The following is a 12,358-nucleotide window of genomic DNA, read 5'->3' on the forward strand; positions in this document are numbered from 1 at the left end:
CTCCCCCCTCCACTCTCCCCTCTCCCCTCCACTCTCCCCTCCCTTTCAGAAGTGGTGTTTCTTACAAGCTGACTTTGAGAGACTCACTCTTCTCCTGTCTCCATTTTACAAGGGCTGGGATCACATGCCTGGATATGTTTTTCAAAAAAAAAAAATTTCTTTACTGTTCACAATAAGATTTTTATTAAACTTAAGTGCTTATATTTCATTTCATTCCCCTTCTCTAATTAGGAAATTGCTCCGTACTTTTCTTAAGTCTTTTTTCTCAAACGCTATTGGATGTGTTGTCATAAAACTTGGATATACTTTAAAAATAAAAGTATCAACACATTATCTTTCTTCCTTGGAGATATGCATGGTGTGTAATATGGCATGTGTGGAGTTAAGATACTTTCCACTTTATCTCTTTTAGCACTTAATATCTTATAGACGCTAGTATCTATAATCTAAATTGTAGGTTAAATTGGGGCTAGAATCCAGATAGGCAGCTGTTTGTGGTTTTGATTTCTGGTTTTTTTTCCCTTTAGTTTTTTTCTTCTTAAATAAAAGTGGGAGTACTCTAAAATTTTTATAATCAGATACCCAGAGTTGTTGGGATAGCTTGAAACCCCTTTGATTTAATTGTTCTTTTTTTCCCCCCACAATCTAGAAATTGTAAGTGTGAGTTTATTTTTTAAAGAAGCTTCGGTGAGCATGGGCCATATGTCCACCAGCCTCCTGGGCATACCCAGCACACCTGAGACTTTATTTTGCTTTAAGGAGAAGCAGGTGGCCTCTGGGAAGTCTGGTGTCTTATGAGGTTTGAAACTTTCATTGGTTAGTTAGTTCTGCAACCAGATGAAGCTGCTATTTTGAGACCTGCTGACAAGCAACAGGATAGAATGAACACAGTTGTGATGAAGTTACACGGAATCTTCATGAGAAAACAGAGGGAAAAAATGAAGTTGGCACAACCAACTACTCTGATTTGCTTAGAATTTAATCTGAACTTCTTCAAAGATATTTAATATTAATCAGAAATGTTTCCATATTTATCAGAACATAAATGTAAATGAGAGTGGAAAAAACCAATACTTTAAAATTTGTATTTTTACCTGAATTTACATATATCACATGCAAAATAATTAAATTATTTAAGTTGGAATACTTTTTGATTTGATACTTGGTTTTGCCTCTGGTAATAAAATTACTTTTTCTGTGACCTCATGTCTTAGTTAGGGTCGCCATTGCTGTAAAGGGACACCATGATCAAGGCAACTCTTAATAAAGACAAACAATTAAATGGGCCCAGGTTAGGGTTTCAGAGTTTTAGTCCATTATCATCATGGCAGGAAGCATGGGAGTATGGAGGCAGATACGGTGCTGGAGGAGCCCAGAGCTCTTCATCTTAATTCGAAGGCTTCCAGGAGGTGTAGTTTGAACATTTAAGACCTCAAAAGCCCTGCCTTCAGTGATACACTTCCTCTAACAAGGCCACACCTCCTCCAAGAAGACCACACCTCCTCCAAGAAGACCACACCTCCTCCAAGAAGGCCATTCCTTCTAATAGTAGCACTTCCTATGGGCCAAGCATTCAAACACAGAGTCTATGCAGGGCTAAACCTATTCAAACTAGCACACCCATCTACCACATTTACATTAGGATTTCAGTTCACCTGTTTTGATGTGTGTGTATGTGTGTGTGTGTGTTGGTTTCTGACAAAGGTAAACTCTTATGAGGCCTGACATTTCCAGTCTTGGACCTGACTCTGAGGTACATTCATTTTTTGTTTTTTGTTTTTGTTTTTGTTTTTTCTTACAATGTCACCACACACAGTCCTCAAGTGTCTGAAATCAAGTTAGAATTTGCTAGCGTTGAATTCGGGTTTCATACCCGCTAAGTGTATACCCTGTGCCTGAGTCACTCATTAACCTTGGAGCACAATATCAAATGTTCGCTATACGAACCATTGCTACTTTATTTGTAAAACGCTTCCCAGTCTCAGGGACATCAGCAGTGTAATCCAAGGAATGAAATACAGCCAACATCCTTAGTCGTTTGCCTTCCCTGAATAGGGTATTACACTTAACCTAAATGAAAGTAAAACGTAATAATACTGAGTTGGTATTCTGTTACTCTTCAAATTTAGATGTAGAAAGCACTTACAATTTAATTTGCTCTTAATGAGCCTGTATGGAAAAGACCATTTAATTAACAGTAGGTATGATACAACTAGATGCACCATAAGACAGAGTAGTGACAGATTATTAATGAGAGTATCTATTGTGTTTACAGTTCAGGAAAACTGCCAGGTATTTACTTGATTAAAAGTCAAGCTTTATATTTAAAAAGTGTGTTTTCAAACTGAATCCGAACTCAGATGCTTCACTAGTGAATAAATCCGAATAAGGTGATAAAACTCAACATAAAAAAAATTTAAAAGAAAATTTAAATGTACAGATACACACATTGACCAAGCAGCCTATGTTACTCCCAGGTTCTTGGGAGGCTGAGGCAAGAGTTGAAGACCACCCTTAAATTCGGCAGGACCTTTGCTCAGAAAAAAGGAAATATGTTTAGGGATAATAGCTAAAGGATTTGCTTACGTTTCCCAGGCCCTGGATTTGATCGCTCAGGACAGTAGAAACACAAAGAAATGTACTAAACACATTCACAAGTGTGAATAGAATACTTGGGACAGCTAGGTGACTCCGCTGGTAAAGGCTTTGCTCATCAAGTCTGATGGCCTGGGTTCAGCAGTCCTGTACCCACGTGGTGGAAGGAGAAAAACCTACTAGCATTGACAAAGTGCCTGCTAACTTCCACACATGTGTGCCCCCCATCAAATAAACTAGTGTAGTACATTTCAAAAGATAGTGTTTAGTGATGTTCTCCTTCTACCTTATATAGACTATCCCTTTCTGATTCTGTTATGAGATGGTTATAATACTATACACAATACAAATATTTAAACTAAGTCACTGTTTAAAAATAATCATTTTTCAATGTGTCATGAATTTTCTGGATAAACAGTGAATGCATATCATCAATATTATTAGGAAATAACAAAATTCGAGTCAAAGAATAAATTCTGAATTTTTGGTGAAAGTAAAAAGAAATAAAAGATTTCACCCCATCTTGTTTAACTTCCCCTTGAAAGGTATTTTAGTCTGTGTTGTATTACTATGATGAAATATACAAGGCTGGGTTACTGTATAACGAAAAGAAAAGTAAGGGGATCATTTGGCTGCTTGTTTCTCTACACTTGTTAGTACTACAACAGATTTGGAACATTGTAACTATCGACTGGATTCTTCTTACCTCAGTGTGGTTATTTTATCTCAGAATTGAAGACCCTAGGACAGCTCTTATGTGGCAGCAATGAGGAAAATCATGTGACCCAGATAAATGTCAAATTTCACTTTCACCTGCTTTTGTTCTTGTCTGATACCAATTCTCATGCCTACATAGTGCAGAGCCAGTTGTCACGTGACTTTTGTGACTCCCATTCAGCATTCTTACGGTGCGTCAGCAGTAGATGCTGCTTTGTTTTTCTACTGTTGTTTTCCCCCCCCAGAAAGGAAAAGAAAATAGTATTGAAATGAAAACTTAGGTAGTTAGTTGGCATAGCTAAGTCAACCCCCAGCCTTCTAAATTCAGATCTTGTTAAATAATAACTTTTAAAAAGACATGTTAGGATATAATTTATGGGACTGGAGAGATGGCTTAGCATAGGTGCAGTTAAGAGCACTTCCAAAGGACCTGAGTTCAGTTCCCAGCACCCACATTGGGGCGCTGATAGCTACTACCTCTAACTGCAGCTCCAGGCTCTGATTTATTCCAGCCTCCATGGTCACTCCACATGTCCTCGTGCTCATGGGTGCACGCACACACACACACACACACACACACACACACTTACAAAAGTACAACCAGCTCTTGAAAGAGATATTATTCATGTCTTAGTTTCTCAGAAATCTTATTAGAAGATGAAGGTTCCTCAGAACACATATCTATAACATAGTCTCTGTTTTTCTTTTTCTCTTAATCACAACTTCAAATATGTTGCAACTGTATCTGGTCGTTAGGCTACATTTGGGGCAGTGGATTTAGCCATTTATTGTTATTTTGCATTGTATCTGTTTCTTCTGAGGTATTAGGATTCTAACCTCATTATTTTTAAATGGCCACTTATTTTTTTTCTTCTTTACCAGTCTTAGTTTAACCTCATGAAAAAAAATTAAATTTAGATCTTTCTCTTATATTCATTCTTTCTATTGGTAATTTTTTTAACCCTAAGGATTGACATTAGTTTATAATTGTAATATTCAGAAGTATTTTTTGCCTGCCTTTACACATGTGTATGTCTGGAGTTTCATGGAAGGATTATTAAAATCTGTGTCTCTGTGCAGCCAAGTGAAAATGCGACTATTGTTCAGAATCACATTATTGTATTATTTTATAGGAAGCTCAGTATAGTATTTAGTAATAATTATTATCCAGCCCTTCTTGAGGTTAATTCAATGAAGGTTTCCACGCTGGAAGTCTGGTGGGGTTTAAATATAGAAGTCTGCGGGTAGCATGGGAGCTGTACTGGGGATTATAGCAGAGATGGACATTCTCTCTTAGATGAATTTCATTCTGACCACTTCCTGGGCTCTGGGGACAAAGAGGAAGACAGGATGGATCGTATATTCAATCATGTTATGTGCTGTTGCTGTACAGCTACCAAATTCTGGCTTTTAATAGTAATCTAGTGCTATAGTCGTTAGCTCCCTTACCCACACACCTAAATTTCTCTCTTGTATACATCTTAATTCCTTCAGCCTAGTTCTCTCTAGAGGGGATATAGAAAACACCTAAGTTAACTTTGGCACTTGATAACTTTAGTTTCTGGAACCAGGGAGTTTGCTTATAGCGTCAGCTTTTACTTCAGGTTAACTCTCAGACACGCGTTATCATGAAACATAAGAAGTTGATGAAGTAACCTTTGATTGCTATAACGAAATTGTATATATGTACCAAATGCATTCTATTAAGTAATTTTATTCGTTAGTTAATGATCTGGGTATATGCACACCCATTTGTGCATGTGCGTATGAGTTTGTGTGTGTGTGTGTGTATGTGTGTGTGTGGTGTGTGGTGTGTGTGCATGCCTGCATGTGTCTTGGGAGGGCTTTGAGTATTTTCTAAGTAAAATGATCTTAATCCCAATTTTAAATTGTAGTGCCTCAAATGACTGTTTTAAATGCCAGCTAATCTCTAATAAACGATCCTAGCAGTCTAATAAAGTCTGTGTTGTTCAGCCTGTTTTCTTTTCTGTTGTTTCTTTCCTTTCGTTTACTTCTTCCTAGGGACATAGTTCTCAAACTGCTGCAGTACGAGGCATCCACCAATGTAGCAGACAACAAGGGTTACTTCCCCATTCACCTGGCTGCCTGGAAAGGAGATGTGGAGATTGTGAAGATTCTCATCCATCACGGACCTTCCCATTCCCGAGTCAATGAACAGGTGCACCCGCCGAATGCTTGCTCATGCTGTATTTTACTCTCAAGTTTTGCAAAGGCAAAGCCACATTGAAAAACTGATCGCTTTTATCTTTACTCTGCCAAAATATCATTCTGATGAATTTCCTAAAGGAGAAATATGCACAATTCTTTGGATTTGGGTATGATGCACAGGCTCTGTGGGTTTTGGTATCATGCACAGGCACATTTGGTATAAAGATATTCTGTTAAAAAGAAAAAAATCCCACATATAGGAAGTAATTGTAAAATTTTCGCCTGCCCTCTAGAACATCCATTTTAAGTCTATTGACTATTTAAAGATAGAATGATATCTATGTTAGTATGAGAATTATTGTTCCTTTAATAAAATTATGAATGCTAAAGTAAAGTTTATAGCGATCATTTGCATGTTTCCCATCTACATAGCATTTTCATAGTTAACACACTTTTGGGGTGGAGAGAAGATGTAAAATACACTGTGCACAGTTTCTAGTCTCATGGTAAGTTAAAACTTTCTTCTAAACATGCACATGCGAGACAGAGATGTGTAGAGTGAGCTGAGCACCACAGAGAATTATAATGTTAGATATCTAGAGTCAGAATGGTAACAAGAACATAATATCTGTATCACAAACAATGAACAGATTTAGAAAGGAATTCAGTCCTGAGCACTAGAACAGACAAGAGTGCATTTTTGAGAGAGGAAAATATGGCCTCCTAATACAGTGTAACAGACACCTTGAGCTCTGAATGCCCCCTACTGTTCCCATTTTGTAAAACTATATTTGAAAACCAGCGTGCAGTCCAGCAATTGAATTATAGCCATAGTATAAGCTGCAGTTGGCTGCTGTCCAATACCAATGTAAATAGATCACTGAAGGGCAAGAGTTTCTAATTAAAGGACAATTACCATAGTGTTCAAATAGCTGTAGATTTCACAGACCTTTGCCTGAAATTAAGAGTAAATAAGAATAAGAAGAAACCCTAGCTTTAAACAACACATGTAAAGAAAAAAAGAGTCACCCAAATGAAATGTTGAAAAGGCCAATCAGCAAAAAGCATTTTATTTGTCAGAAAACTATCTTATTAATTTTTATGACAATAAAATTTTGTGTTTGTATAGTTGCAGAAATGTAGCTTTTCCAAATCAGGACGCATTCAAGTATTTTTAAAAGCGACAGATATGGCTATCCTTATCATCATATCATGCTAAAAGGAAATTTGTGAGAATTCTGTTCTGTTCCTGAGATCCCAGAACTTACAGCGTTTACAGGATGAGCCATCTGGTGGTTATTCTTAAAACTGTCGGCATGGCACACAGCCAACCTGAAAGAACAACGTGGAGAAACCAACCCAAGGTTAAAGAAAAGGGTGTTGATTTACATAAACAAGATGGTTTTTAAATGACACTAAAATAAGAGACATACAGTGTGCATTTATATTTGAAAGCTGAAAGTCTTAAATGGTGTGACTGTCTTGGTATAATTTGTGTGAAACACTTGTTTTTGGTAATATTGAAGATTGATCAAATTATGAACAAATTCCTTTTAAGAAGACTGGAAGTAGAAATTCTCTTTTGCATTTCCATTACCATGTGCTTTGGTTTGGTTGTCAACAAGTTGAACACTTCTTAAGACTGCTTTGGTGGTAGTGGTGCCTGTCTGTGCCTGTGCATGCATGTGCGTGAGAATGTATAGACCAGTGTGTGTGTGTGTGTGTGTGCACTAGTGCACATGTAGTTGTATGAATGTGCATGCAGAACCTGAGGCAGCTGTTAGTCCTCAGCCGCCGTCTGCTTTGTTTGGGACCTGAGCTCACTGATTAGAGTTTCTGGCTGGCTTGTGAACTCCCTCAGCACTAAGAATACAAGCCTGTGCCATCATGCCTGCTTTTTTTTTTTAATGTGGGTTTCGAGGCTGGGGCTTAGCTTCTAACCTTTAGCATCTTAGCATCTTAGCACCTAGCCCTTAGCATCATAGCATCTCAGCAGCTAGCAATTGAGCTGTCCTCCAGTGCCGTCTCAAGACTTTTCATCCTAAATTTGTCCTTCCACTTTAGACCAATACCCCTGAGAGAGTCAGAAGTGCAGACTTTATTCATATAGCAGTAACTTGAATTTTAGCTCTCCCCTCCCCCGCCCCACAATGGTACAGAAATGTTTTTATCTAATTAGAAACTTTTATGTATTTAAACAGTAGCAGGAGGAATGAAAATCAACATTAATGATGACTACGGGAAATCAGTCATTGTTCTAAGTACTTCCACCTGCGCAGTGTTTCTTAATTCCCGATGTTACTTAATAATCGGAAGTGAAATTACCTTTCCTATTTTATAGCTGAAAAACAGAGTTCAGTTAAGTAAGTTGGTTAGGATCCTATGCTTCTGGGTGACCCGAACTGAGACTTGAACTCTGAGTACAGGGTCTTACACATGAATGCTGCCTTCCTAAACCCTGTTACTTACAGTTTCCTGTGACAGGCAAGCCACGGTGTCAACATTATCTAACTGATTCCTATCACAGCTTGGTAAAGTAGGGATTATTATGGCTGCTGTCTGGATGAGGCCATGACCTTAGAGAAGAAGAATATGTCCAGGATACATCTGTTAAGACATGGAATCAATGTTTCAAAAGGGTTTTCAGATTCAAAGCACAGGCCCTTAGCCAATTACGTAGTCATGCATGGCATTGAAATTATGCCTTTTGGTCAGTGTTCCACTGTTTCTGAAGAGGATCTTTGACTTCATATATGGTTGTTCCCTCATCAGGTGTTCAGTACCCCAGGTGGAAACCTCTGTCCTAATATTCCCATTCATCTCTTCAGATTTTTTTGGGGAAAGCATTTGTAAGCAATTTCACTTCAAAATGCCTTCATTGTCACTTGGGAAAAGTGCTAATGTTTATATCACGTTTTATGAATCTTTAACAGACTTCTTTTTAAAAAAAGATTTGTTTATTTATTACGTATACAGTATTTTGCATGTATGTATGCCTGCATGCCAGAAGAGGGCATCAGATCCTAGTATAGATGATTAGGAGCCACCATGTGGTTGCTGGGAATTGAACTCAGAAAGAAGAGCTGTCAGTCAGTGAGTGCCCTTAATCACTGAGCCATCGCTCCAGCCCCAGACTTCTTTAAAAAAAAAAATCCCATTTACTGCTTTAACCATACATTTGCTGTGTTGCCGCGTGGTGTCAGGGACTATTTGTCCTTCTGTGTCTCACTCCACAGTCCTTGTCTCGGGCATCCCTTTTGTGTTCTGGGTCATTCAGTGACATAAGGGTTGTGTAAAGGCAAGCTCTGCTGTAGCACGTTGGATCTGATACATGAGATGAGCATTAAGTGTTCCCGCCAGGAGAGACACGGAGTGGAACAGCTCAAGATCTCCTCATGCTCAGATTAGCCCATGATTCAAAACTTACAAAGTATTTCTGGACGTTTCCATTTAACATTTCAGACCTTTGCTGAGCATAAGGAACCGAGATTGCCCATTGCGATATTACTAGTTGGTACATACGATAAGCGTTAATAACACCAGTGAGCAGGACATGATTTTATGCTGTAACATCAACTCAGGTCTCCTACCGAGCTTATAAAACATCCAGATAAAAAATATTACAGAGTCCATTTTAGAAAAGAATTTGGTCAGTCTTGTGTTTTAATTTTTTTTTTTTTTAAACCCTGCCTGATATCTTTTGGCTTATGAACCACACCTTGTGGTCATAGAGAGGACAGCATTCTTACATAAAGATAACAACCATTCAGGAATCTAGTGAATTGTGAATGAGGGGTGTGCTAAGGCTTCCAGGTAGATCCCGTTCACCATCCTATTTTGTACAAAAGCCTCGATGCAGAGGAGGATCGTGGCAGAAAACATGGAAGGACAGCCCTGGACACATGAATACACAGGGACTGCTAAATGGGGAAATGGATTTGGTAGGGAGGGGCAGCCAGGGAGAAATGGGAAGCAGGAAGGAAGGGTGGGTGTAGGTGGGTGGGTATAGTGCTTATATATGAAGTTGGTCGCAAACGATGAACAAAGAAATAAATACAAGGAAGGTAAACTCTGGTACTACGTGGAAACAATGAAGAAAGAATGCCTTTATTTTTAATTCTTTGAATGTTTTGTGTGTTCTGTGTACATCCATCTTACCCCCCTTACCCTGACCTTATTTTTCTCTTTAATATACTACTGGGGCAAAAATCCTTATCTCCAAAGGACGTTGTCTTTGGTGCTTGAACTCAGGTCTTTTGATAAATGAGGCTTGTCAGCTGTTTTCCTTCTGTTATCCATTGTCTGTAAGTGGTGTAGTGGTCAGAGGCTAGATATTTGGTTAAAAATGAAGAATTCAGAACCTTTAAAGACTATTCTTTCTAGATGTACTAGCGATTGTTAATCAGTACACCATCATAGTCTACACATTTAAAATTACATGTTTCTTTCTTGGACCGTTATCGAGCCTGACACAAATATGTAATCTTGCCTTTTTAAAGACACTGCAGTTGTGGTCTCCGCTGATAAAAGCCCAAGCATGTGTTGATTGAGGATGAAAAACCTGTGAACATTGTCTCCTAAGTAGGTCTTTAATGATGGAGATAATTTCTCCTGAGATTTGAACAGCACTAATTTGGTATTATTAGAAGAACTTACAATTTTCCTCCTATTCTCTAGGCTGAGGGCTGTGGAAAAGTAGAGAGATCTTTGAGGGCTCATTACTTCATAATTGGCCTTTCTCTTTCTCAGAGAGATATTACAGTTTGAAAAATGGGATTTAGCCCTTTTTAGACCAAGGGGAAATTGGACTGGCCAGGGAGCATATTTTTATGTCATATATTTTTTTATGTGTTAGAGTAATAAGCCTGGGCTTCTGATGAAGCTTGGAGAACATTTAGATTTAACAAAGTAGGGAGTCTGAGACTATATGTAGTCAGTCTTTATGAACAGGGACAGAAATGAAGGTAAAACATCTAATTAAACATCTAAATTAAGCACAAGGTTAATTCTTATACAAACAATGCAAGAAACATCTTCAGGTGGATTCCCTCCTGCCTGTCTGACCCCAGCTTTCATCCACTGTCTTTAAAGAGTGGGCTTGCTTGTTTGTTTGTTTTTAATTTCCCATTGTCCTGCACTGATACTAGACACACAAAATAAGAAGCCCTTCTTCATGCACCCCGTCTCACCCCATTGCTCTTCTTTAGGTTCTTAAACCTTTCTTCTAGCTGCTTAATTTACTGGTTTGCATTTTCCTTGGATCCAACACAAGCCTTCGTTTTTTTTTTTGTTTGTTTTACTTTGGTTTTGGTGTTTGTTTGTTTGCTTGTTTGTCCTGCAAGATAAAGATGTGTTTGAGTTTAAATTGCCTTTTTCCTTTTTGTTTCAGTAGGAGCTACCATCTAAGACGCAGCTCCTCCTAGTTCAGTGAGCTTTGGGTGAAATCTCTGGAAAACTTTAAGATACTTTCAGAGCTTCTATGTCAGCGTAGTGGCCGATGGAGGCAGCGAGAACTCAGGCTTTAGGTTGTGACAGGTACCAAAAGGTCCTTATCTTCTTAGATGTCGGGTGACTTTTTTTTTTTTTTAATTTTTATTTTAACTTCCCTATCCATGAAGTAAAGATGTTAATACCAAACATGTAAGATTTCTGTAAATGTTAATGAGGAAATGCTTGTAAAAAAATTGTAGTTGTTTGGTAAGTGTTTACTAGACAGCACTGCTATGTTGGAAGGTCTTATGTGGTGATAGTTCAGACACTGGGTCACTTGGTTCAAAACCTGAGCTACATGTCACTTCCCATCACTGTCTTCAGTGGGACCAAAGCAGTTCTACAGGTGATGCTAGAACACTGGCAGAATGTGAGCTGTCACGTGAGTCTTAGCGGCTCATCGGAGGTGATTCTGCTGCTCCACAGGCTTTGGGGAACACTGCAAGGCTTAAAGCACAAGCTCTAACTTGATGCCACCCTTACACACCACGGGATGGCTGCGTAACCGAAAACCCACGGTTCAGTTATTCCATGCCTTACCTGCCTCCCCCCCCCCCAGCAGGTAAGCATCGTGATGAGGGCAGCCCCTATCTTATAATGGGGGCTGTGTGAGTGAATACATAAAATGTAACTCTGTCTCGTGTTGAGCATTCACTGTGAGGATGGCTGTGCTAATGGCGGCTGATCTTTCCCTCTGGAGCCTTAATTAAGATTCTTTCACTTGTGCAGTTAGCATTTCTGGCTCACAGTTCTCCCAACCGAGTCTGCCGCCTCTGGACACACCAAGACCCCCATCTGCTCACACCAATTGTCAAAATTGTCTGATGGCTTGATGTGCCTCATAAATGAGTTCAATTTTTCTTTTTTTTAAATCTTGTTAAAGTTCTAGGAAAATGTCATTGTATTTTTTCAATAGAAATTCTTATCAGCTGCAAATGCAGTAATCTGAATTCTTGGTGACTTGCCTAGGTGTGGGTCTAGGCCTGTTTCTTACCTGTGTTTTCAAAAGGATGCTATCACCTTATCCTAGGGCTAGGAGTCTTCAGTCTTTCTCAGAGAAGAGGAGTTTTCAGATTTGTTACTCGTTGTATTTGTGACAAAAAACCCTGGTTTCTATTTATTTAAAATAAGTTGAAACAATCTGGGTAACTTTTCTGTAAGTCTGTCATCATCAGGAATTTATCATTTCAACTCTAGTCTACAAAGTCAGTCCTTCAAAGTGTGTTATATTTGCTATTAATCTTCCTTATTAACAAATGTCATAGAAGTTCAGTACAGGGAACGCTGGCCATCTGGACCCAACAGGGCCACTGACCTGTGTGGCTAAACCATTACTCTTGGAAGCCAGACTATGTGATACAGGGAAGTCTGATTTTTTTTTTTTTTT

General features: G+C 38.7%; 1 protein-coding gene across 1 annotated transcript in view; it reads left to right on the forward strand.

The window, feature by feature from the left end:
- Window positions 1-12,358, forward strand: part of Anks1b (ankyrin repeat and sterile alpha motif domain containing 1B) — a 1,052,697-nt gene that overhangs the window by 147,430 nt on the left and 892,909 nt on the right. Inside the window, exons 3-4 of the mRNA XM_029482977.1 lie at window positions 5,335-5,491; window positions 6,611-6,673. Of these exons, the coding sequence (XP_029338837.1) occupies window positions 5,335-5,491; window positions 6,611-6,673 (220 nt within the window). The remainder of the gene's footprint in view (window positions 1-5,334; window positions 5,492-6,610; window positions 6,674-12,358) is intronic.

This window comes from Mus caroli, chromosome 10, assembly GCF_900094665.2.
Source record: "Mus caroli chromosome 10, CAROLI_EIJ_v1.1, whole genome shotgun sequence".
NCBI classification, from domain to species: domain Eukaryota; kingdom Metazoa; phylum Chordata; class Mammalia; order Rodentia; family Muridae; genus Mus; species Mus caroli.